General features: G+C 48.1%; 9 protein-coding genes across 9 annotated transcripts; 4 read left to right on the forward strand and 5 right to left on the reverse strand.

The window, feature by feature from the left end:
• Window positions 1-2,161: 2,161 nt before the first annotated feature.
• On the forward strand, window positions 2,162-3,452 carry B0J16DRAFT_345539 (uncharacterized protein). The gene has a single exon (XM_046128285.1). The coding sequence runs from the start codon at window positions 2,172-2,174 to the stop codon at window positions 3,411-3,413; it is 1,242 nt and encodes a 413-aa protein (XP_045981631.1). The 5' UTR covers window positions 2,162-2,171; the 3' UTR covers window positions 3,414-3,452.
• Window positions 3,453-3,724: 272 nt separating this feature from the next.
• B0J16DRAFT_401412 (uncharacterized protein) lies at window positions 3,725-5,515 on the reverse strand (the record flags this gene model as incomplete). The annotated part of the gene is made up of 1 exon (XM_046132573.1): window positions 3,725-5,515. The coding sequence occupies one exon, from the start codon at window positions 5,513-5,515 to the stop codon at window positions 3,725-3,727; it is 1,791 nt and encodes a 596-aa protein (XP_045981632.1).
• A 57-nt stretch (window positions 5,516-5,572) lies between these two features.
• B0J16DRAFT_289785 (flavin-binding monooxygenase-like-domain-containing protein) lies at window positions 5,573-9,900 on the reverse strand. Its single transcript, XM_046124221.1, has 5 exons — window positions 8,258-9,900; window positions 7,601-7,662; window positions 7,351-7,542; window positions 7,011-7,305; window positions 5,573-6,958 (listed from the first exon to the last, which is right to left on the reverse strand). Exons 1-5 carry the CDS (start codon window positions 9,838-9,840, stop codon window positions 5,884-5,886), a joined length of 3,207 nt encoding a protein of 1,068 aa, XP_045981633.1. The 5' UTR covers window positions 9,841-9,900; the 3' UTR covers window positions 5,573-5,883.
• Window positions 9,901-10,677: 777 nt separating this feature from the next.
• Window positions 10,678-12,101, reverse strand: B0J16DRAFT_289790 (glycoside hydrolase). The gene is made up of 2 exons (XM_046124222.1): window positions 11,836-12,101; window positions 10,678-11,787 (listed from the first exon to the last, which is right to left on the reverse strand). The coding sequence occupies exons 1-2, from the start codon at window positions 12,037-12,039 to the stop codon at window positions 10,906-10,908; spliced, it is 1,086 nt and encodes a 361-aa protein (XP_045981634.1). The 5' UTR covers window positions 12,040-12,101; the 3' UTR covers window positions 10,678-10,905.
• Window positions 12,102-14,258: 2,157 nt separating this feature from the next.
• Window positions 14,259-15,576, forward strand: B0J16DRAFT_162996 (glycoside hydrolase). The gene has a single exon (XM_046122240.1). The coding sequence runs from the start codon at window positions 14,476-14,478 to the stop codon at window positions 15,280-15,282; it is 807 nt and encodes a 268-aa protein (XP_045981635.1). The 5' UTR covers window positions 14,259-14,475; the 3' UTR covers window positions 15,283-15,576.
• Window positions 15,360-17,159, reverse strand: B0J16DRAFT_162991 (heterokaryon incompatibility protein-domain-containing protein). The gene has a single exon (XM_046122239.1). It carries the CDS (start codon window positions 17,100-17,102, stop codon window positions 15,438-15,440), a length of 1,665 nt encoding a protein of 554 aa, XP_045981636.1. The 5' UTR covers window positions 17,103-17,159; the 3' UTR covers window positions 15,360-15,437.
• Window positions 17,160-17,694: 535 nt separating this feature from the next.
• On the forward strand, window positions 17,695-18,543 carry B0J16DRAFT_416322 (HAD-like domain-containing protein; the record flags this gene model as incomplete). The annotated part of the gene is made up of 1 exon (XM_046133560.1): window positions 17,695-18,543. The coding sequence occupies one exon, from the start codon at window positions 17,695-17,697 to the stop codon at window positions 18,541-18,543; it is 849 nt and encodes a 282-aa protein (XP_045981637.1).
• Window positions 18,544-19,080: 537 nt separating this feature from the next.
• On the forward strand, window positions 19,081-22,396 carry B0J16DRAFT_307510 (CHAT domain-containing protein; the record flags this gene model as incomplete). The annotated part of the gene is made up of 2 exons (XM_046124828.1): window positions 19,081-20,783; window positions 20,826-22,396. Exons 1-2 carry the CDS (start codon window positions 19,229-19,231, stop codon window positions 22,394-22,396), a joined length of 3,126 nt encoding a protein of 1,041 aa, XP_045981638.1. The 5' UTR covers window positions 19,081-19,228.
• Window positions 22,397-22,421: 25 nt separating this feature from the next.
• Window positions 22,422-24,571, reverse strand: B0J16DRAFT_163005 (caspase domain-containing protein). Its single transcript, XM_046122241.1, has one exon. The coding sequence runs from the start codon at window positions 24,478-24,480 to the stop codon at window positions 22,447-22,449; it is 2,034 nt and encodes a 677-aa protein (XP_045981639.1). The 5' UTR covers window positions 24,481-24,571; the 3' UTR covers window positions 22,422-22,446.
• Window positions 24,572-25,345: the final 774 nt, after the last annotated feature.

Below are 25,345 nucleotides of genomic sequence, written 5' to 3' on the forward strand. Positions count from 1 at the left end.
TAAGATTGAATCAGTGATCTAATATACTGTCTATGTACCAGGTCGAATTCCGCGTGAGGCTCCTGATGTGGAAAAAAAGTCATGGTTCGTTCCGGAACCTAGCATTATTAATTACGGCTTATACGTGTATTCGACTTTGAAAGTTCTATCCGGCTTCAGGGTTTTCCCACGTTGCTGCACCCACCTCGCTTTTACTACAAGGATTATGAAACCCTTAAAGACCGTCGGATAATTAGGCCCGAGGTTGAACCCGTGATCGCGTTATGTTGCTTGGCTGCATCTACCCTATAATTAACATTATCTATGACGTATCGAGAACGGGTTGCAAACAGTTTTGTGATTCAAATTTGATAGTAATTATCGCTAAACCGATTTTTCCTTTCTTCTTCCTCTTTAATTATTTCGCTTTTTGTTTCTCATTGTGTTTTACGACCGATGCAGACATACTAAAAAGTCTCTAAACATATTGCTCACATTCGCGGACAATAGACTCCTCGGATTTATGGGACAGTCTCGCTTGATCTTCATGATTTGCCACCTGGTCCTTGTTTGCGTCAGTGCTTTCGATAGAAGCGGCGGATATTATCAGGAGGTAGCCCAATGCCCATAATTATGGCACCATCATCCACCCAAGACCAGACGAACTCCGCTCACGCACGTGTTCGTCTCTTGTTCCTGACGATTAAACTAAACCTGATTTCCATCAAGAGTCGGACAAATTACCAATGCACTGCGAACAGTGACCGGCATTATGATAGAGGCCTTGTTAAAGAAAGGGGCGTCAGGGGTAATGACCCCTGTCGTAGATCATTGATGCGACACCCCACGAGCGGGCATTGGATCTTTTCGGTTGGCGGATGCAACGTTATGCGGCTCATTAACCTTGTTCCGCCCCAAAGCCGTAGTGCAGAAACTTGAGCCAAGCCACGATGGTCTCGGAAGTACGGAGACAGGCTATAGATAGCCACTGTTCTCCGATACTATTCCATTCGCAGTCACGATCCCTTATGCGAGGTGGCTAATGTGACTTTGACGATGGATATGGACGGTTGGAGATTGCACCGAATGGCAATATGTTGTTGAGATGTTGGTGCATAGCCAAGAAGGGGTTATTGGAACTATGCTTGGCCGCAGCTGTTATTGGTTCTGGAAGGTGTTATTTCTGGACTTTTGTGCGACTCATGTTGATACAGTTGCATCGCTTATGCCTGCACTCAGGACGTTGGCGGCCTCGGTACGGACACTGCCGACGTCGAACCTGCGTTAAGGACATGGATGTCTCGGTTCAGAGTGGGAGACGGTCGGCATATCCAACAGATAAATACCCAAGACATGTCTATCACTTTCTCAACTCATCAGTCGATCTCTGACCAGTCATTCCTTCCTTAGTCCTTCTTTGACGACTTGACTCTAATCACTTTACAGGGAAACCACTCCTTTAGTTCCCTTGTTTGTTGTTTAATTGGATCTTAATCACTTAATTCACCATGAGACAATCCTTCCTCACAGGCCTTTTGGCCGCTCCTCTTTCTGCGTACGCCGTCGCTCTGACTGGCTACGAGTACATCGTTGTCGGCTCTGGTGCCGGTGGTGGTCCTCTGGCCGCTCGCCTGGCTATGGCTGGCCACAAGACCCTTCTCATCGAGGCCGGTGATGACTACGCTACTACCAACTACACCGTGCCTGCCTACTCTGCCAACGCTTCCGAGGATCCCGAGATCTCTTGGAACTTCTTCGTCAAGCACTACGCCGACGATGAGCGACAGGCTCGTGACTACAAGACCACCTACGACACTCCCAACGGAGAGTACACTGGTCTTAACCCTCCCGCTGATGCCAAGCTCAAGGGTACTCTGTACCCTCGTACCCAGGCTCTTGGTGGCTGCACTGCTCACAACGCTTTGATCGCTGTCTACCCCCATCAGTCTGACTTTGAGTACATTGCTGAGCTCACTGGCGATGACTCCTGGTCTGCCAAGAACATGCGAAAGTACTTCGTCGAGGCCGAGGACAACAACCACCGCCCTGCTGGTGAGGATGGTCACGGTTACGACGGCTGGTTGAGCACTGAGACTGCTCCTCTCAGCATTCCCCTCAACGATGAACAGCTCCTCAGCATCCTCAGCGGAGGTGCTGCTGCCCTTTCCGAGGTCACTGGCGAGGAGATCACCATGGATGGTCTCATCGCTGATGATGCCAACGCCAACACTCTCGCCCGTGACCAGAAGCCCGGCTTCTACCAGATCCCTCTCTCCACCAAGTCCGCCAGCCGTGTTGGACCCCGTGAGTTCATTCTCTCTGTCCGCGATGCCAAGTTCGACAACGGCACCAAGCGATACCCTCTCGATGTCCGCACCAACAGCTACGTTACCAAGGTTCTCTTCGATGAGTCTGAGAAGACTCCCCGTGCCACCGGTGTTGAGTTCCTTGACGGCAAGCACCTCTACTCAGCCAGCCCTCTCTCCACTGGTGCTGCTGGCAAGGCTGGTAACGCTACTGCTTCCCGTGAGGTCATCGTTGCTGGCGGTGTCTACAACACTCCCCAGATCCTCAAGCTTAGCGGTATCGGACCTGCTGATGAGCTGAAGAAGTTTGACATTCCCGTCGTTGTCGATCTCCCCGGTGTCGGTACCAACCTCCAGGATCACTACGAGATCAGCGTCCAGGGCAACCCTGCTGAGAACTTCACCTCTTTCGACGGCTGCACCTTTAGCCTCTTCACTGACGAGGACCCTTGCCTCGACCGCTGGAGGGCCCCTGTTGACGGTGACCACGGTATCTACTCTTCTTCCGGTCTCGCTGCCACCATGTTCTACAAGTCTTCCACCGCTGAGAAGGACAACTTCGACATCTTCGCTTTCGGTGGTCCCGTCAACTTCCGTGGTTACTTCCCTCAGTACGCTGTCAACGCCACCATCGAGCACGACTGGTTCTCTTGGGCCATCCTCAAGGCTCACCCCCGCAACACTGCCGGCAAGGTCGTCCTCCGCTCTGCTGACCCTCTCGACATGCCCGAGATCACCTTCAACTACTTCGACACTGGTAACGGTGACGCCGACAAGGATCTCCAGGCTATGTACGAGGCTATTGAGCTCGCCCGCAAGGCTTTCGCCAGCCAGGCCGTCAACATCACCGAGGTCCTCCCCGGTGACCACATCAAGACCCAGAAGGACGTTGAGACTTACATCAAGGACAACACCTGGGGCCACCACGCCTCTTCCACTTGCCCCATCGGTGCTGATGACGACAAGATGGCTGTCCTTGACTCCAAATTCCGTGTTCGCGGTGTTGCTGGTCTGCGTGTCGTTGACGCTTCCGTCTACCCTCGCATTCCCGGTACTTTCACTGCCGTGTCTACTTTCATGGTGGCTGAGAAGGCTGCTGATGTCATGTTGGCTGAGCTGGAGGAGTAAGATGTTTGCAATGCGTATGATAGATGTGATAAGGATAGCCTCATAGTATAATGTCATGATCCAATTCTGATACCCAAAAAAACAATTCTTCTTACGTGCTACCCATGTGACGTTCATTAACAAGGCTTTAAAATTAAGTCAGCTACTTCTGTAGCCAACATCAAGGCCCAGGAGGATACAACCGTTGCGTTGGAATTATCTTTGACGTCGATAATTAAATAGCTACCGGAACGTCTGACGTAGAGGTTAACCGACTGTTGCAAGAAGTTGCATTATTGGCTATGTCTATTCTAATCTGTGTGTATTAAGACCTAGGCGAAACCCAAGTTGAGGGTATAATTCAGAGGTGTAACGCCAGTGATATACACATGACTTCCCGCGAACGTCAAATTACCTCCATGCCAACTGTACTGCTCGCCCGCATCATTCTGAATAACTCCCATTCCATTTCCGGGTCCGAAAGTAATCTTATCATCACCCATTGTATACTCTCCCATTCCTTCAGCAAGGCGGTAGATAGTAGTGTTATCACTATCCACAAACTCCTCAACACCCTTGAACTTGCCGCCCTCACGGAAAGTAATCTCAAAAGTGAGCTCAACATCATCTTCGCCGGTGACTTGGAAGTTGAGATCGTAGCCAGCCTTGGTAGGGGTGATTTCCACTTCCGTCTTGAGACGACGCATGCTGGCGGGTCGGTTTTCGAAGTCTGCCATCGCGTAGAAGCGGCCGTCGACGGAGCGAGAAAGTTTGTATGTGCCGTTTTCGTCACGGCGCTCGGATGGCATGGGGAGGTAATAAGGAACCTCGATTTCGCTTCCAAGCTGGATGCTGCCGCTGTCGGAAACGTTGACGCCGTTGGATCGGAAATGACCCATGCTGAAGAAATTAGCGCTCATACGAACGCCTTCGAGAATCGCCTTGCCGTTCCATGCCTTGAACATGGTTGGGTTTGTCGACAGACCAGAGCCCATGCGGTTGTAGAACTCGGCCTTCTTTCCATCCAAGTACCAGTCTGAACCACCGAAAGCAGAAACAGTCAAGTTTCCGCGACGCGCGCGTACAAGACCGGCAGACTTGTAGTGCTTCTCAAAGTCTACGAATGGGTTCTCTGGGTCAGGTAGCTGTGCTGCAAGCTCAGGTCGCTCCATGAGATTAGCCAAGAAATCGCCCAGCTGCTCACCGATGAGCTTTTCGATCAGACGAGCCATAGCGGCAAAGCGACCGTTCTTGTCGAGGAGAGCGAGTTCGCGGAATTGAGGGTAGAAGTTGCCGATGTTGATGGAAGGAGCTTGTTGTTGATCCTGACGACGACTTTGAACAACTTCCATTTCTCCGTTCGGCTCCGCATGCTCGATTGACAGCTTAAGGTTCATGCGAACATAATCAATGAGCTCAGTGTAGTTGAGTTCATGAGCAACAGTCAACAAAGAAGGGTTCGACACAGCAGAGTAGTAATTGGGACTGCGCTCAGAGTAGATACCATCAGCATCGATATCAATACCCTCAGCAAGCCACTCATCAATTCTCTCCACAAGGGTCTCATTCCCTGTGATTTGAGAAATTCGCGCCAAGGCACTGCAGATCTTCCATCTGTGGTTGGGCGTGTGAATACCGCCCTTGGAAAGACCCGAGCCTGCCTTGACGAGGATACCACGGATCAGATCCGCGAAAGGCTGCGATGCTTCATGGTCGTCTTTTTCGAGGATGCGCACCATAATACCGAAGTCTTCGATCAAAAAGCCCGTGTCGGGTGGAGAATGACGGTTGCCGACGGTGTATGTACCATCGTCGTGCTGAACCTTCTGCAGGACGTCCAGCATTTCTTCGATGTGCGGAACAAGAGTTTCATTGTGAAAGTATGTCGAGTCTGCCCATAAGAAAGGCACCACCAATTGACGGACGGCGCGGGTGAGGGATCTTGGTGAGCCGGTCAAGGAGGTATTCTTGTTGTCGAGGACGCCCTGGACTTGTGCATCAGCGGACTTGGTGAGAAGTTTGAGACTCGTCTCATCGCGAGGAGCATCAGAGGCAGTGGCAGTGGCAGCGAGAAAAGCCACACCTAAAGCCTTGACGGCGACAGTGATGCGAAGAAGATGCATTTTGAGAGACCTGCAGAATGTAAAGTAGGATGAGCCTCAAGGTTTAAATAAATGCATCATAAATTGCCAAGGCCTCGGTTCGGCGCATCGCACACCGACAACCTCGTCTACGGTAAACATCGCCAACTTTACCGGTAGTTCAACCCCCAAATTGTCCCCCATAACTTCCCCGCGGGGTAGTTCTTGTAAACACCTTCTTTATCTAGATTAGACTGTGGGGCGACTATCATGTCAACCTCGCCGATTAACAAGCTTAATATTAAGAAAACAGGCTTGGATCAGGCTAACCAGGTTCCCCGCTAACAAATGAACTTTAGGACCTGTCTTCGGTCTTCTCGCCGAATAAAGCACTAAACAATAACACATCTCTACTCTTCTCTAACCTTCTTCTTCTTCCCAAAGGTCTCCTCCACGATCTTATTCTGCCTTATAATCTCATCCCTCGCCCCATCCCATGTACTTCTCTTGCCCGTATCGAAAAACCGAAACATATGCGCCGTCTCAACACCGTTATTCATCAGATTATACATCTTCCGATCCTTCCACCAAAACTTCCAACCAGCTGATCCCCAACCCAGATTCTCCATCCCCGTGCCAGCCTTTTCATGCATCCACGGCTGAAACTCGTATTGCTTGACCATGCTGAGATCTATGCTTGAGTCTCGTACCCAGTTCCCTGCTAACCATTCGTGATGCTCGTCGACCCATTCTTCCATTCCGCTGTACGAGGGGAGAGAGCTTGTGCCGCGCCAGATGTTCGAGATGGCCATGTTCATTACGTCGCTGAATGAGAAACCGTTGTTTTTGCCGTAAGCAGAGTAACAGAGCATGACACAGCTGTCCGCATATTTAGGTGGGAAGACGTTCATATAGAGTCGATGGATGGCCGGGCCTTGGTAGCTGGGCGATTTCGGGATAGTCTTCTCGACAAAAGGTGCCAGTGAGAAGTCAGCTCGATAGCCCGTAGTGAAGATGACGCTGTCAACATCATCAAGTACCGTGCCATCCTCAAATTCGACCGACTTTCCTCCCGTGAACCGTTTTATACCGTGCAAGCTTGTCACACTGCCTTCTTTCAGGAGAGGTATGATATGCTCAATAAGTCCAGGCAAACTCAGAGTCAAATCCTTGATTTTATCAAGACGCCATGCAGGATCAAGTTTCATCCCAGCAAAGTGAGATGTCAACAGCTTCGCAAGTGTGTTTGCCAGAAACCTGTAAGCATTTGGGAAGTTTCGCGCGATCCATTGTGATATCACGCGTCGTCTCCATGATGCTAACAAGTCTGTTGGTCGACCCTTCCGGAACCGCTTGACGACGATTTGCCCTCTTCTGTGAGAAATGTAAACCTTCTTGGCTACAGCGGCAACTTGGGGTGCGATGTCGTCTGTTGTTGTGGATAAGCCGAGAAGCACAACTGTTTTGTTTTTATACGCGTCGGGACTAATGCTTCGTTAGCATATTCGCCAGCTGATCTTTTTGAGGACGTGCAAACCTTCGGTATTGCTGCGAGTGTATAATTTCCCCTTGATATTCTTTTTGTCCCGGGAATACTGGCATCCGCTTCGTGGTCTGATAGCCGTGACAAAACGCAACCTTATCAAAATGGCGTCTATCAATCTTCCCACTTTCCACATCTTCTACCTCAACCTCCCAGCCGTTATCTTCTTTGTTGCGATTTACCATCTTGACACTTGTATCGAATTTGATATGCTTCAAAAGGCCGAAGTGCTCGGCATAACCTTGCATGAATTCTTGGAAATCGAACGTGCTTAAATGGACGGGATATTCTGTCCGTCATTAGTAATGGTTTTTCGTATTCTTGCGTCACTTACTGTCTGGTATGGGATAATCTGTGAATCCGCATGTGTATTTGCTGATATTCGCCGTCGTGGTCGATAAGGCTGTCGTCCAGCCATGTTTTGCATCGTAGGCCCATAACCCGCCGACTTGACTGCGTCTTTCAAACAAAGTAGCATTGAAGCCGTCTTGTAGCAGCTGTTTAAGCATGGTAATACCGGTCGGACCTTTAGATATAGTTGTTAGTATCGCATCAAAGATTTGAAAGGTGAGGCCTCAACGCACCGGCGCCAATGACGGCGACACTGACGCGGCTCATCATATCCGTAGTTATTGCTTCACACACTCTCTTGAAGATTCTGGGCATGGAAATGCTCACATATTTATACATCATAAGACCGGCTATTTCTAATCGCCGATACCGTGGTACGTGATCTGCATTCCTAGCTATGATTGGCGTACCGACTAAACGGCATCGTCCGGATTGGCTATACTGCACGCGTCGTTCTAAAATCTTACGTGAGGTAGATCCTTCGAAGGCGATAAAATGGCATAAACTTGCTTGAATAGCCGACGGGCTCAACGGAGATAATATACTATGCCAATCTGAACTAGCCAGTAGAAATAGTAAAAGTCCGAGGATGGTGTGTGAATCTGACTTTTTCAGCGTGTTTTTGATAGAGAGCACAAATCACTATAGAGTCCAAGCCAGATGAAATGTATCGCGATACTACCAGGTGCCGAATAGCATCGCTCTTAGCAGCGAGTAGGCAAAATGACGGTATTGCTGACTTTATCGCTCCAACAAGAAACGTGGTTCCGGTGCTTCCGGCAAACGTAACTCATATCAAACAAATACTGATAATCCACCATTTTTACAGTAATTTACCCGCCTCAAATCCGACGGATCAACCTAATACTAATTCAATCGCCTCACGGAACTCCGCTTCCCAAGCCGCTCTATCCACGCGTCCGATACCTTGCCGATAAGCAACACCATCCTTCCACTCAATCAGCAAAACATTATAGAACTCATATTCTTCCCTCTCCTGTACTTTCAGCTTCGCGCGCTCATCAAGGCGAGACCATCCGCCGGCATTTGTGTCGATATACCCTCTAGAAATGGCAACCAACTCGCATTTGAGTTTCCTGCACAGAAGGAGCCATAGAATAGACCTTGTTTGGACGCGAAGACAGCCTACCCATGTTCCTTCACTGGTATAGAGGTCGACGACGGCGTCTTCTTCAAGTCTATGTATAGATTGGCCGTTTGTTACCGGTTTGCTGTAGAAGAAAGCTCGCTCGGTTTGGGTTTTTATTAGGAACGAGGATTCTTTTTCAGCTCCGGTCAAGTCCTCATCAGTTATCAGTGGGATCGGATATTTGAATCTCCGTTGCGGATCAATCGGATGGTAAAATAGATCTCCATCTCTCTGCCACCCGGAAGGAAGCTCAAGTGCCGGGTCGGTGCTGCAGTCTTTGAACTTCTCGAGATCGTTTGTGATACATCTATCGCCTGAATCGTCTCTGACGTACCATGTACATATGGACTCGGTCACTAGTCCGTCTAAAACGCCTTCTGGAGGACGTTTTCGATTCCATCGCGAATTCCACTCTTGTTGATAAGCTACGTGAAGGGGTGAGTGAGTGGGTGTCCGGTCCTGCTCAGACGTTGGATGTGCCAAATACTCGAAGCCGCTCGCCCAGGGTGAAAGATCCACGTCGATGTGCAAGTCAAGACAGATCATCCACGACCAACTAGGAACAGGCTTTCCGCTCAACACCGAAGCCTGACATATGCTTCCAGCTGATCTCCACAGAAGAGCAACGTCGAATGCAATCTCTGGTAGACCGAACAAGAATCCGTGGGGGAAAGTCTGCGATAAAGCTGTGGTGATACCAGCAAAGGCCGGAAGTATATCGCTTGAGAAAGTGAGCTGTCTTCGACTATAGCTCGTGGCTAGCTGATGAAACTCCTGTAGGTCTGGCCATGGAGAGTAGCGAAACCCCCGAGCATCCGGACTATATGTTCCAAGACAACTTGTCTGATCGCGATCAGCCAGTTGCATACGCTCGTGCCATATAGCACAGTGGCATTCCCACGTAACCTCGTTGTTATGGAAGAATAAGGATCGCTGTGAAAACACGAGTTCTTGCAATGTCCATCCTCTTTTAGTCCAGGGCGACCAAGCGACGAGCCCGTAGTGGTCCATATTTGCTCTCTCTGGCCAAACATTGTGGTGCATGGAGGGTGAAACATCTCTTATCCCCCTCAGCCCTTCTTCAGCGCTGTAGGCAGCTGTAGCAACGAGTGTGAAGTAGGCGTTGCCGTATATAAAAGCCATCTGATTTATCTGTTCTTGCTTTATCTCCAAATCATCCTGCACGATGCAGAGGCGATCAATCCAGATGTACGTCTCGCCGATATGTCGCACCAACTCTATGGCATGCTGGATCGTGGCGGGGACTTGATCCCACATTCTCTCAAGCGCTTTCTCTTCTTGGAATGACTCAAGATTTTCCATCGAAAGTTGCAGATCATGGCCTGTCGATCTGCCCCAAACGTAGCTGAGAGCAACGTATCGATAGTCAGGCCGAAGAGGTACTACGCGCTTCTCCGAGACATGAATGAGCCAACGCGGCAGTCCCTGTGCCTCGCCCGGCAAACGCTCTCGTTGGCAATGATCTCCATGCTTTTCGTTACAGTTTGTGATCCAAGATCTGATGATGTCGAGGTTAATCCACCTTGGCTCTGGTGGTGGTTGTGGAGGGGTTTCACGCGCCCTTCTCTTTCCGCGCGTGCGACGCTGCATGCTCCAAGTTTCCCACAGCTCCCCTTCAAGGGGTCTTGGAGCAGGCATAACGAAATCTTTTTTTTACCTCATGTAACAGGAATAATTGGAAGTTTCTTCAAAATTTCGTGGTATCCTGCCGATTGAGTCGTCTCGTTAGGTGACCGAGGTGACTAAACTGAAAGGACAAAAAGCACAGCCACAATTTGGTGACGTCTTCTTTCGCTGCATGCGCGCTTATCCAGTTTGATCAACGCAGAAGTTGCCTTACACGTCCAATGTTTTCGATTGCCCAAACTCGAAGGATTCTTTGGGTGAGAAACAAAAATGTGATCTATTCGCAATGGGGTGTGCAAAAGACAACTGCAATTAGTTCGAACAGCGACTTCAGAGTTTTGAGAGGCAAGAATGTTGCGCCCATGCTACCCAATTGCCAGATGAGTAACACAAGCACAGACGTTGTGTAATAGCTGTAGCATCTCGAGAAGCCTACATACCGTCAAACTGCTAAATGCCAAGATGACTTTCCTAACAAATGGCCGACACTGTTCTATATAAAGAAGACTATGCTTGACTGGGACAGACTGAGAGTCTGCAGTATGTACTTGGATTGTTAAAACTAAATTATATACACAAATGATAATAGCTACTCGGGGTTTGCTAGTGACTCATCTGGTGATAAAGATGCCCGCAATGTGTACTTAATAAAAGAACACTTTTGATCACACAAACAAATGATAATAGCATGCCTATGGCCTCTCAAATCTCCTCACATTCCTCCAATTGCGCTTCACGTACTTAACAAGAAGCTCCGGATCCAGAGGGAATGCCCTGGCACTTGTCAGACTTCTTGCCACCAGTAACCTTGTTGTTAGTCCAGGTCCAGTTCTTGGCATTGGCGCAAAGGATCAAAACGTTGGTACCGCTCGACTTGACCGATCCAGTGACCTTGTTGATAGTGACATCGGTGATAGGAACGCCAGTAGTAGGGATACCAGTGGGAGATCCGTTCTCATAATCCTGCTCAATGACAATACCGTACTTGGCGATGTTGGACAGAGTAATGGAGTCGTACTTGATGTCAGAAACAGAACCGGTGGCTCCGGAGACGGTCTTGATGCGGACACCGTTGTCGGAGTTGGAAATAGATGAGTTGAGAATGCGAACGGTCTTGACAACATTGTCGGAACGTCCACCGACTGAACCGATGGAAAGACCATGACCGCCACTGCAATTACCACCGGTGAAGGTGATGTTGGTGCCGGAGTTGATGGCGAGGCAATCATCCTGGTTCTTGACGACAGCTCCAGAGATGTACACGCCGGTGGAAGAGCCCACGTCAAAGGCATCGGTGTTGTGGCCACCTTTAGTATCACCCAGGGAGTTATCCATATGGACGTCATAAACACCAAGGTTGGTGACGCCATTGATGCTGAACGCCTGGACAGGGGTGTTGATGACGTTCAACTTCTTGATGTTGGAATTCTTGAGGGAGTGGGCGCTGAAGAACTTGGGCTTCTTCTTGCCACCGTTGCTGCCCTTAGTATCCCACCAACGCTGACCTTCACAGTCAATGGAGTGGCCGGAGGCACCCTCGATGAGAAGGTTGTTTCCGGTGAAGGCGATCAAGGGACCTTCCCACAAGGCATATTCGAAAGTAGTCTTTCCTTGGAAGATGACCTATGACTTGTCAGTTGAGGGTTGGGTTTCGGGAACAGATCAACTTACATGAGTGCCATCTTTGAGCTTGGTGAGGTCAAGAGTGGTTCCAGCAGGGACGTTGATGTTGTTCAGAATGATGGTTGAGCAGCTGCCCTTGTTCTTGATGGCAGAAGCAGCATCGGTAAAGGTGCAGCTCTGTCGAGGCTCAATGGCAGGATGAGCAAAGGCAGAAGCGACAAGGCCGCTGAGAAGGACAATAGAGGAGAACATGATGACAAGTTTGCTGAGAAGTATATAGAGTTGTAATGAATGAATGAATGAATGAATGATTGATAAGATTGATAGTATACAAAAGCGGATATGCACAGGATTTCCAATGCCTTTTATGGATTCTAGAAATAAAGATACTCAACATCACCCCCAATGTCTAGATGCCGTTCAGCCGTAATGAAGGCCCGTGTCGAAATTCCAAACATCTAAGACCACTGGCCTTGCCCCCACAGCTATGCCCATTTCCCGGGGTTAAGATGAAAACGCTAACCCCGATCTACGTAGTCTCTTATTTTATTGGTGGATGATAATTTTCCTCGGTACCTGTCAAGTTTCAAGACTGGGCTGGACACTGTAAATACCGGAAGCACGGCATTCTGATGATACTCTGCGACGTGTGAGACAGATTCTAGAAGCTCTGAATGGTTACTATGCGATGATTGCCTATTCGGACGTAGGGCGATGTCTAGTGCTGGTTGTCATACGCGGATACTTAAATGACATCGCAAAGTAATACCGAGCTAGTTATTGTGAGAAGCTTAATTTCGGGATGTAACTGCACCTATAGGATCTCTACCTTCAGGAGCTTTTGTACTTTTTCACGCCGATAGGCCAGACAGACGCGCGGTCAATTCGTGTAGCTGAAGAATCAGCAGTGACCTATTCTCCATAACCGCTGAAAATATATGGACCAAGGTGGATTGGAAGAAGGTGGAAATCAGCAACATGCAACTCCCCTTAGTTGATAGTATAGCCATGTTTTAAAAATAATCAATGATAAAAGGAAATTTGAATGTCTACCCTACAGCATACTCCATTATCTCAATACAGCAAAAAAGTGTAACAGAGAAACCAGATGGTGAATAGAGAAAGACATCTATTTGTCACTTGGTATTGAAATTTTAATGAACCAAAAAACTTAAGGTGCCAGTGCGCACCGGAAGAATGGGGCGAAAATGTCGAATTTCCTTTTGCCGGCGCGGTTTTGGAGGTTCGAGGCAAGCACGATCGCACCCTTGAGTCACGTGACCCGCGCGATGTCGGACGAAGCTCGACGCGACATGCCAGAAAGCAGTGATATAAACACTTCATAGTTCTGCTCCTAAAATGGCTATCTTATGATTAGAGCATGAAAGCTTTACCATGCAGGTCTCTTTATCCTTCTTGATTGATTAAAACACACTGCAATATTCATGAGAAAAGTTGGATGTTTTTTTTCGAGACGCTGTTTCGATCATTCGAGGCAATCGCGTTCCCCCTTCTCGTCACGTGAACCAGGCGTTACCGCACAAACACTCAACGCGACATTGAACAAATCTGTGACGCCTGAGTGATCAATAATATGAATGCTACCATAAAGTAGTTTTAAAATTATGCGCCATTGCTACTCATTCTGCGATAGCATAACAGCGACATATGCAGTGCTCTAGTGAACCCAAACAGACACAGCCACAGCGGAGCTTGACCTCACAATACATTGTTCTCTCTGGTCGGCCGCTGACCTTTGCAGTCGTCTTGTCTTTGAAACAGCTGAAAATGAGATGAAACATGCCATAGCCTGAAATGTGGAACGGCTGAAGCTTGGCATGAGGCTAGTACAGATCCATCTCGATGATCATCCAAGCTTGAAACAAGATGAAGTGGCTGTGTTTATATCATCAAATCCTTCCACCGCCATGACCGGGTGATGCATGAATCGTATCAAACGAGTCCGATCCTTCTACATCCTGATGGATATTTTACCCTTATGCTTATTTCCCAAGTGGAGTCTTGTTTTCAGCCGAGGTCAGTCACATGTTATACCACAATGGAAATGGCAGACCATGTGCAATTGAATATTTTCAGAATATCCACGTGGTTACAGAGATGGTGGACTCGAAGCGCTGATAGTAAATGCAAACAACGTTGGGAACTCCTTTCCATGCCAAGAAACTAGAAGCCAGGGCGCTTACGACACCCGCAAGCGCGTATTGGCCATGGGACCTGACTAGACGTTTTCCGACCCATAATCGACAGAAATGTCTCAATCGGGCTCCCAGTAAACGTTTTTCGAAGACATTCCTATCCGATTTTAATGACTAGCTCATCGCTTGGCGGCTAGGTTTACCATCGTGATAGGATGTTGTAGGATTAAACTAGGCCAGGGGTTCTGTTCAAAATCTCCGCAGGGATGTCGATCCGTTTGGCAACTTAAAACTTGGGAGTCTTGGCAGAATCCTCCCAGTTGGTACTGAGGGCTGTGCTCGGGTCCCTTATATATAAGAATGCTCAGATTCTCAATAATGTTTCGATCCATTCAAGCATATCTTCACTCTCTTTCTTCATTCATTCATTTCTAGAGTACTTTTGACAAGTTACTCAGTTTACATTCCTTCAACAAACAACAAACATACATTCCTTGAAAATACTTCTACTTCAACTTCAACTTCACCAATCATGTCTCGATATCTCATGCTCGGCACTGCCCTTCTGGCCTCCAACGTCACCGCCCACGGCTACCTAAACACCTTTACCCTCGACGGCACCGACTACCAGGGATTCAGCCGCTGGAACCCTTCCCCCGACCCCAACGCTATCGGATGGAGCTTCTCTACCGAAGACGAAGGTCCCGAAATGGACCTCTCCAGCCCCAACTTCGTTTGTCGAAGTGACGCCAAGGCCTCCAAGAACTACGGCAAAATTGCTGCTGGTGGATCTGCCTCTTTCTTCTGGACATCTGATGACAAGGAGATCAACCCCAACGGCTGGGCTGAGTCGCACCGCGGTCCTGTCATTACCTACATCGCGCCTTGTAACGGCGACTGCGCTTCTGTAGACAAGACGCAGCTCAAGTGGACCAAGATTGCTGAGGAGGGTCTCGTTTCTGGACCTGCTAACGCCGAGGGTGTCTGGGCTACCGATAAGCTTCGCGAGAACGGCGGTGTCAACTCTGCAACAGTCCCCTCTTCTATTGCCCCCGGCAAGTACGTTATTCGTAACGAAATCATCGCCCTTCACCGCGCTCATCTCTCCGAGCCTGAGTTCTACATGCAGTGTGGTAACATCGAGGTTACCGGCTCTGGCGATGATGATCTGTTAAACTCTGGTGTCGTTGCTTCGCAGCTGTACAGCACTTCTGATGAGCAGTTGTTTGGATTCTCTGTTTACGACAACCAGGGTGATAGCTGGCAAATCCCTGGTCCTGCCATGTATGGAAGCGGTCAGGCTAAGCGATCCAAGGTCGCTATTAAGTTCCGTGGTTAAATTACCTCTTGGAGTGATTACTTATTAAAGTGTTCAAAAGTGTGTTGGATTCATACAACGCCTGGCGCGGAGCAACCTGTATTATTATCGAGAATATATAGACTAGAACTGTCAAAACATGAACTTATCTGCGATTATGATAACCTTGACGGAAATTAGCCATGTGTGTTAACGTTTTCCTCGAAAACGACCCGCCACCGTGGACCGCTGCAGAATTTCGGATCATCTTCACGTTGAATACGAAACGATAATGCGCTCCCCTTCTCCTGTCCTAGGAGATCACCCGGAAATTTCATCTGTTCCTGGGCGCTGTCCAGCAAATATGCGACAACTGACTTCTGGTGACGTAAATGGTCGTCTGAAGTAAGATAAAGGTCCTTCCACAAAGCGTGTACCCTTTCGCTGTCCATGTCAAGAACCGCTCCTCTCATCACCCAATCATTCCTTTCAAGTTGCCAGAAGCAAATGAATAGTGAATTTGTATCAAGCACGACTGCGCCCCAGTTTTGGTACGATCCGCGAGGGCTAAAAAAGACATTATCTTCCATGTCCCAGAGCTTCCTCGGTGTCTCCGTATTGCTAACCATTGCTATGCCCGGAGGAAGTTCGATCTTGACCGTTGCAAATCGAGTGAAAGAGACGATGTCGGGGTTTCCTTTTCGGGATAGCGACGCTTTCGCATCTAGTTGAGGTAATGTCGTGAGAAGAGTGACGTTATGAAACACGTTGTCATCAGCAGACACAGACTGAAGGCGAGACGAGGTCGATGTCCCCTTCTTGCCGTCTGAGCCGCTTTTCTTGGGGACTCGCACCCTCACAAACGTATTTGGCCCCACCTTGCGCATGGGTATAGTTAAAAACCTGCCATCCTTTCCAGGAGTCCTGTAATCCAACCCTAGGCCGTAGCGATGTTTATCACTTGAATACTTGAGTATGAACAACCGGGCCTTGAGCTTCAGACCTTTGTTGGAGATGCTGATCTCCCCTTCGTCTAGGAGCGAGTCTGCGGTGGAGTACATGCTGTGACACAAGGCAAAATAGCCCACGGACTCTGCTAGAAAACCCCAGTATTCACCCTCCGAATTGTCAGGCGGTGTCCAAGCAAGAAGACTCAAGTCATATGTTGTTTTGATGATCTCCTCCTGTAGACGACGAAACGCTGCCTTTCCTTCTCCGTATAGCATGGGCATGTGAATGTTACATATACCCAGCAGGCAGTACGCCATGTCCTCCACACGGGTGGTTTTGCGATATGCCGCCCACGAGAGTCGTTTTGCAATACAGGCAGAAGAGATCGGAACCTCGTGGAGCAAGATACCCTTGTCAATGTTTGAGATCCGAGACAGATCGCTTACAAGACTCTTCTTAGTGCCGATACAGTCCCACCAGTGATTGAAGAACATCATAGTGGCTGGGGCAATCAACTCTTGCAGCGTCCATCCGCGAGTGAACCAACGACATCTTGAGAGACGATCATCCTTTTTGTCAGCTAGATATACATAGCATATCTTGGCCTTCTGATACCACAAGAACATGGAATTGATGGCCTCCGTAAGCTCGGCGCTACTGGACTTGTCGATGCAACATGTGTCGACCCATGCGTATTCGAGACCATCTGCAAGCGCCAACTGACATGTTTTCATAATCTTATCATAGCCTGACTTCAGCTTGGCCCCCTTGGTGTTGCATTCTTGTAGCGTGATTTCCTCATTATTTTCCCATGTGTGAGAAAGAATGGCGTATTGTGGAAGTTCGCCATAGAACTCTTCAAAGGAAATGCGCTGCTTCTCGACAAGTACTCTAGCTTTGATGAGCCTCATTTTGAATAGATAAAAAGTCTAATGGCCATAATGAGTCCGAGAACAGTAGATGTGCGGGGAAAGGGTAGAGAGTAAGCGATTCTGTGATGTGAGATATTTCCTGGTCTCTTCGACTGCGCCACAATTATATTGGATATCAGACTGTGGCGGTGCTTACTTGTATATGTAAAGGAGGTCCGTCCTGTCATGTAGACTCGGCCATGAGGCACAAACTTTTCAATGCCCTCAAAACCATTAACACCTTTCATTACATTGGCACGATAAGAGACTCATGGAGCCATAGGATAGACTTCGATGTTTTCGGCTCGGGAAAAACCTACCTGTCATTATGAGTGCATAATTAGAATCCCGCCCAATCATTGGGATAGTTATAGATAAGGTTTTCCTCAATTAAGCGACACACTTTAAATATCATGACTACTCCAATGCTTGCACAGAACCTTCTTCGAACTTGATTTAGAATCGGCCTTTTGACAAGATATAAAATGCTTTGCCTGGCCCCTTCCTGTATGTTTGTTTTCTTCCATCAGTAGCAACGACCACATCAACACCAGCATCAACACCTATACCGACACTAACACCACACATCAAGATGTCTTTGTCTAATGGTTCCTCGTCGAAACCGACATCGAATGTGGCCAATGAAGAAAACTTGATCGATCGCATCAAGAAGATGTCTCTGCTTAATGATACCCCTTCCAAGTCGACGTCAGATGAAGTCAATGAAGAAACATTGATCATCTTTGACCTTGACAAGACTCTCTCCGACCACGACTATCCTACAAGATGTGCGCTCACTGCCGTTCAAGAACAACACCCTGATTTCAAGGACGTCTCGGCCCAAAAGCTTATTGACACATACAACAAGTCTCTGGATGAGGCTTACAATAAATGGCTGCACGGTAAAATCGGCTATTATGAAAAAGATGTCGAGAAGTTCAAGCTTCTTTACAAATACCTCGGGATGCCGGAACCAACCGACGATGATATGGAGTCTTTCAAAAATATATACAAGCCGACACATAGATCTTGTCGAAGGGCAACTCCCGGAAGTATCGAAACTCTGGTCAAGTTGAGAGATCTCGGATATCGCATCGGAATTATTACGAACGGACCGACCAACGGGCAAATCCGAAAGATCAAGGGTATTGGGGCCTACGACCTAGTTGAACGGATCATCACTTCTGAGGAAGTGGGAGTCTCAAAGCCAAGCACAGAAATCTTCCGATATGCTGCCCGTCACTTCGGGATATATCCCGAGAACACTTACATGATCGGTGATAGTATAGATTGCGATATCCAAGGGGCTATCAATTCAGGCTTGAAACAAGCTGTATTGTATTCACCTTCGTCTGAGAACTCCTCCCAAGAGATCAGTGGGCGAGACATACCCGTCATCAATCACATGAGCAAGCTGCTTGGCCTCTTGGGACATGACTGAATCATTTGGTCCAGATCACGGGGTTGACTACGTTGACTACTCCGGTTTTGATACAGCAAATCTGCAAAATCGTGCTCAAGAACTGGACACTTTGCTTACGTACAGAAACTGACCCCGAAAAGCTTAGCAGGTGAAAAGTTTCAGTTGCTTTACGCTATCATAGAATAGCATCTCGGTGGTTTTGTCTTGGGAACTTGGGCAAGATGATGAATTTCTTGTTACTTAACTCAGTAGGGTTATTGGAAAATGAAGAAAATGTTATAACTCGAACTTGGATTATATGCATGTTAACCCAATTGCAACATTTGATGCAAGCCGATGTCAACCAGATCTCCAAATTAATGCCGACATGCAATTAAAGCAAGTTTCCTGTCTTGCTCCAGAGTTCAAGGTAGATTTATGGCAAGGATTGATTGTGATTATCAGGCTCGGTGGTATGGGTGGGATACAGGCCAATTAAAAAATGCCACGTCTGTCATGCTTGGCTTATGTAGACTGCGCGCGGCACATGCCTATTCTATTCGCAATTGTGCTCACTACATATTAAGCAGCATTAAAGTTGCGAAAGTAGACGCAAGGTCCCGTGGATCATAAGAAGTCGGACCCCTATCAAGGTCTCTCTTCTGTGGACAATTATCAGATTCAGACCAAATCAGCAGTCTCTTGTTGTTTATCAACGAAGAAAATGGTATCTACCCGACCAGCTATCAACAACACGAATGAAAGGCCTGGTGACTCTGTTGATGGGGGTCAAGCAAGGGTTCTTTTGCTCGAAGACCTCGATGAGAGATATCGCAGGACTGGCGAAACGAAGTATCTGGAAGAATCCATTCGAATCCGACGGGAAGCACTTTCATCGATACATTCCAAAGACCAGAACGATAAGGCTATACAGTCACATCTCCTCAGTAACCATCTTTGTGACAGATTTGCGGAAAGTGAAAATTTTGATGATCTTACAGAAGCTATTGAGTTTGGGCTACAGGCACTAGAGTTGACGACGGAAGAGCAACATGTCCAAAGGGGAGCATTTCTCAAGAGGCTCAAATTTCTCTTCGAGGAAAAATTTGAAGAGACGGACGAACTCGCTGATTTCGACGAGATCGTTCGTTATCAGAGGCTCATAGTTGCATCGACGAGCGCCCAAGACAGTAATCGCTTGTTTAATGGATTGACTGCGCTTGGCTCACTGCTCGAGCAGCGATCAGTCATCACAGGACAGATCTCGAACATGGATGAGTGTGTTTTGGTGATGGAAAGGCTCCTCAAAATGAGACCTGGGGATGAACGTGCGATGAAGAACCTCATGCATAGTCTTTACAGCCGGTACCAGCAAACAGCAGATTTATCAGACCTGAAAGATTGTATTGAACTTCGTCGACAAATAAAGGATTCATCAAACACTGATAAAAGCAAGGTTGAGTGGATATTAACACTGGCAAGATATCTCACAATCCTGCATGAAAAGACCGAAGACGAAACTCACCTTGAAGAGGCCTTTGCTGTTGCGAACGAGGCACTCGGTACAATTGACGAAAGCCGCTGGGAGTCAAGGTGGTTGTCCGATTTGGCACGAATGTTCGGATGTCAGTATCTCAAGACCAACGCTCTGACCGACATAGATGAGGCAATTAGGTTGGGGAGATTAGCACTGAAAGCCAACCCAATAGAGGAGAGTCGAGAGGTTATCTTGACAAATCTGGGCAACCGACTAGGCGACAGGTACCTGAGGACGGAATCGGAGGATGATATTAATGAAGCGATTGAATATGCCAGAGAGGCTCTTCAGCTGGACCCTGAGAGCTTTTCACGACTATACAACGTCGCTATTAAGTTGGGCGACCGGTTCACCAGAACGAGCAATCTAAGAGATGTCAACGAGGCTATTGAGCTAGAAAGAAAGGCACTGGAGAAACTACCACTGGATCATTCTGAGCGGGTCGACTATCTGAACGTCTTGGGTAATCAACTCGCGGATCGATTTCACCACAAAAGAGACTTGAACAATCTGAGAGAAGCTATTCAGATTGCAGAACAATGTTTGGAACTTTTGCCAAAGGACCATCCTCACAGAGCATCTCGGTTAAACAACCTAGCTGGCCGATGTCTTGACCTTTACAATGTCAAAGGAAACGAATCGGACTTGACAAAGTCTATCGCTCAATACCGAGTAGCCCTCAATCACGAGCATTCAGACACGGAAGACCGTATTGAAGCAGGCCAAGCCATTATATCCAATTGTTCTGACATCCACCAAGTCCACGATGCTGCAAGAACAGCAGTGGGACTCGTCCCAAATCTTGTGTCGTGGTCTCATGAGAATTCCGATCGACAATTTGTGCTTGGAAGAGCAGTTGGCTTAGCCTCCGATGCAGCAGCCGCAGCATTACGAGCAGGGGAGTCAGCTATGACCGCCTTGAAGCTACTCGAGCAAGGCCGCGGAATCATCGGTTCGTCGCTAAAGGATATACGCAGCGACGTTGAAGATCTTGAAAAGCACTATCCTGACCTTGCAGAGAGATACCGCAGTCTACAAACAGAACTAGATCGCAGCAAAATGACCAATGCTTTATCCAAGGAATCCGAAAGATCACTCAATCGAAGGCACGCTGCTGCAAAGGACTTTATCGATTTAACTGCTGAAATTAGACGATTACCCGGCTACGAAACGTTCATGCTCCCACCCAATGACGATGAGATTTACAAAGCCTCAGATTGTGGTCCAATTGTTGTCATCAATGTAAGCAGGCTCCGTTGCGATGCTCTACTTATTTCGGACAGCCGAGTCCAGGCATTGGCTCTATCAGATTTGACTCTCGAAGGACTAGAGTACCAAATGTCAGTCAGAAGCTTTGCGGATCCGCAGACTCTTGAATGGCTTTGGGACACCATTGCGAGTCCTGTCTTGGATGTCCTGGGCATTACCGAGGCCCCTCCTGCAGACAAATGGCTGCGTGTTTGGTGGATTCCGACTGGGCCTCTTGTTCAGATGCCCCTTCATGCTGCAGGTTACCATGACTTACAGTCGTCGAAAGCCGTACTCGACAGGGTTCTGTCCTCCTATGGTTCTTCCATCCGTAACATCATTCGTGGCCGCCGTGATGCTATTCAGACTTCCACATTTGATAAAGCATTGCTTGTCGCGATGGAGCATACGCCGGGACATGATTCGCTTCCTTTTGCTACGGGGGAAATCGATTTAGTCAGCGAAATCATACGGTCGATGAAGTTGAAACCCATCGTCTCGGAACGGAATAAACAAGCTGTCGCCCGGTATCTACCAGAGTGCAGAATCTTCCACTTCGCAGGCCACGGTCTCGTTCATGCAGATAACCCATCACGGAGCTGTCTACTTCTTGAAGACTGGGAGACCGACTCACTCAAAGTCTCTGACCTTTTTGATATGAACTTTCAGAAAGGAGCACCCTTCCTTGCATATCTCTCGGCATGTGGTACAGGTCAGACTAAAGATGAGACATCCTTTGATGAGAACATCAGCCTCATCGGTGCTTGCCAGATCGCTGGGTTTAGGCACGTTATTGGCACTCTGTGGAGTGTCCAGGATGATATGTCGGTTCGAATGGCAAGTATGACTTATCAAGAATTGAGTTCCTCTGGCATATCCGACGAGTCGATCTGCCGAGGGCTTCACAAGGCGACTTGTGAGCTGAGAAGAGAGTGGCTGGAGCGTCGAGGAACCGGCCAGGGTGTGGCAAGCTCTACAGCCACTGAGTTACAGGACATAGCGATCGAGCTTCAATTCCGCTCAACGAGAGACGCATTGTTGGTAGATAGTGGAGATCAGAATCTTGGTCTAGCTTACTGGGCGCCCTATGTACACTATGGGGTATAGATACTTGACATCAGAATACTAGATTGTGCGAACTATTAAGTGTAGCTCCTTCATCGACCAGGTCTATCTTGTGTCCAAATTTCAAAATCATCAATCCACCATTCAAACTCTTCTACCAGGCGAACATCTCGCAAAGGGCTACTAGTACTGTGAAAGGTCTGACCCTCGCTCCAAATATCTGGCAGTTCCAAACCCTTTAGTGAAACATCACTAGTCTTTGTGACAAAAATCCTGAGAATATCCTTGTAGAGCCCAGGCCGTAGATTTTCTGGTAGTTGAAGCCGAAAGCAACATTCTCTGTTGCCTGAACCTGGCCCAACACGACGAGAAGACTCAGAACCAGGATACAGCTGCTTGATGTGATGACCCGGACCAAAAACCAAAACCGTGAAGTGGAGTGTCTCGCTGCTCAAGTTCTGAAAGATGAGCCGGACTTTTGTGGAGGAAAAGACTTTTTGACTCTTGGAAAGCTCTAATGATCGGTCCTCGTCCATGAGTTTGACGGTGAATGGAGCTTTGGTATTGGGGGCAAGGTCGCGAAGCTCAAGTATCTGTTGGTAGCGGAGCAAGTGAATGATAGCTGAGGCTGATGGTGCGATAGGTTGCCCTGACTCGTGTCCTTTGGGGCATAGCAGTTCCAACCCTGGGACTCTCTCCATGGTACCAGAGTCACGTTGTTTCAGCTTGGAGAACAGCCAGCTACAGTAAGTATCTTTTACTGTGGTTGTATGACAATCTACTCCGGATTGCTGCTTGTAAAGCTCGATTCTACCTTCCTTACACTTCAATTCCACTGCAGCCGTGCTGCGGTCTTCATGCGGACTTGCTGTGACAACCTCAATAGGGCCATGTAAATGTTGCTCGAGCTTCCTCAAAAGCGCCTCGCTGAAGGCACTTGGCAGAATTGGGTCGACAAGTACTCGGAAAGGCTGCTGTGTACTCAGTCTGGATCGATATATCTCATCGCCCGACTTCCAGACGGACTGAGTATTGTCGGGTATTTTTACAAACGAAACAGTGTCCTCCACGTCTTCAACGACAAGCTTGTGAGCGTCTGGTAACAGCCTGGTGTATTCTGTTCCCCGAGTCACCCCATGTATCTTCCCTTCGGGAATGCGAATGGAACCTTTCTCAACTCGCACGTAAAGTGGCATCGCACAACACGGCTCTGTCGTTCCCAAGAATTGGAGCCTGTCGTGGCCGTATACCATTGGCGTTTGTGTCATACTGCTGGCTTCAAACTTTCCCTTGATAGCTGCGCAGACAGCGCGGTAAGTCTTCAGCCGAGAGTCAGAGTCAAGATGCGAAACCAATGTGGCTGTGAAAACCCCGCAGATTTTACCATCGGCTTGACGACACTCTTGGGCCGATTGATTGGACTTGCAAGCGGCCATCAATGTGAAGTTGTAAGGGTTTATACCCCATGAATCAATAGGTACCGCATTTCGCTCGACAGAAGGGATATCGCTGACGGCGGCATCTAGGGCCTGTTCTTCATCTACTGGAAGATTCACCGGCGGCTTCCAGTCTTCGCCCACAGTACGCTTCATTCCATCCGTTCGCCAAGCACCTCCCGAGTAGCAACTGTCAAGACTGACGACTACCTCCACGCCTTTTTGGTAAAGGCGTCGGAGCCAATGATTGAGAATCCATCCACGAACCGCGGGTTGGCCTTGGCAAAAGTCCATTGGTAACAAAGAGGGATCCTTGGTGTGGCCATTTGGTGGATTGCGGGTTGTATTAAGTCTCGCGCCATGGCCTGAGAAGTGGAAGAAGAATAAATCTCCTTTCTGTGCAGTCTGAGTAACCTTTTGGAAGGCATTTTCGATATTCTGATAAGTTGGTTGTTGGTAAGACTTTGCGTTGGGGGAAGAAGATGAAATCATTATTGTCGCATTTGTGATTCCATATTTCTTGTCCAACATTTTCTTGAGATTGAGAACGTCATTTTCGCATCCACCGAGGTCATCAAGAGTTACTGCGCTGCCATTGTTGTCCTTTCTGGTACTAGAGTCGGCTTTGAGATAATTATTCACTCCAACTAGAAGGGCAATTTTCTTTCCGCAGGATGTCTTGACAGGCATAATGTTTAGTCGCGAAGAGGTTAAGTCTGGCGAGTAATGTGATGCATATAGCTCTTATCTCACAGTGAGGAGTCACTGATCACTTGGGAAGAGGTGTCGATAGCCTTATAACGTATTCACTATCACTGCTGTCACCTTTCGGCCTGCTTTGGCCCCTGTAAGAAAGTAGGCAACCTTGAAAATGCCTTGGTTACATTGTGGTGAGGTTGAAATTCCTAAGGATAGATTGCGACAAGCTGATTGGTGTTTTGTCCCAAGGCTCTCAGAGGTGGCTTGCAGCCATACATGGTTGCGCCGGTCAAGTGATATCCCTCCAATAGTTTGTCGAGGTAATCTCACCAGAAAGGCAACAGATATGTCAGCACTGATGTGGCGTGCTGGGCTGAAAATACCTCGCAGTCCCTGGTCGTAAGCAAGGCAACTATCCAGTTGGCCTGACGATCCATTTCTACTCGGTTCTATGACAAATGCCGTAGCATATGATCGAAGGGGTCTTTCACGTTGCCCACCTTGCTATACCGAAATGTAGCTAAGGAGAACTAACAGTGACGATTGCAGCAGAGAGCTTCAGTGCTGTGTTAATTGCTCTCAACACCATATATGTCATATAGTCTCCTTTTCAAAAGCCACCATCTTAAAGGTTACTTTCTTATCCTCAGAGGGTCGCTCAACCGTTGGTAAGAATTGTGCGCCGTTCCACGGGTATTTATGAGTCAGCCAGCGAAGAAAAGAGCAAAAAGTGAGACATCGCAGCCTAGTAGGTGGCAGAAACGTTGCCCTTCGGTCTCAAATTATTAAAGAATAAAGTAGTCTATATACCAACTTGAACTGCCATAGGATGTCGAGTTCTTTTGTTTCTGGGCTC

This window comes from Fusarium flagelliforme (genome assembly GCF_020744385.1).
Source record: "Fusarium flagelliforme strain FIESC 12 MPI-CAGE-AA-0113 chromosome Unknown B0J16scaffold_5, whole genome shotgun sequence".
Lineage (NCBI taxonomy): Eukaryota > Fungi > Ascomycota > Sordariomycetes > Hypocreales > Nectriaceae > Fusarium > Fusarium flagelliforme.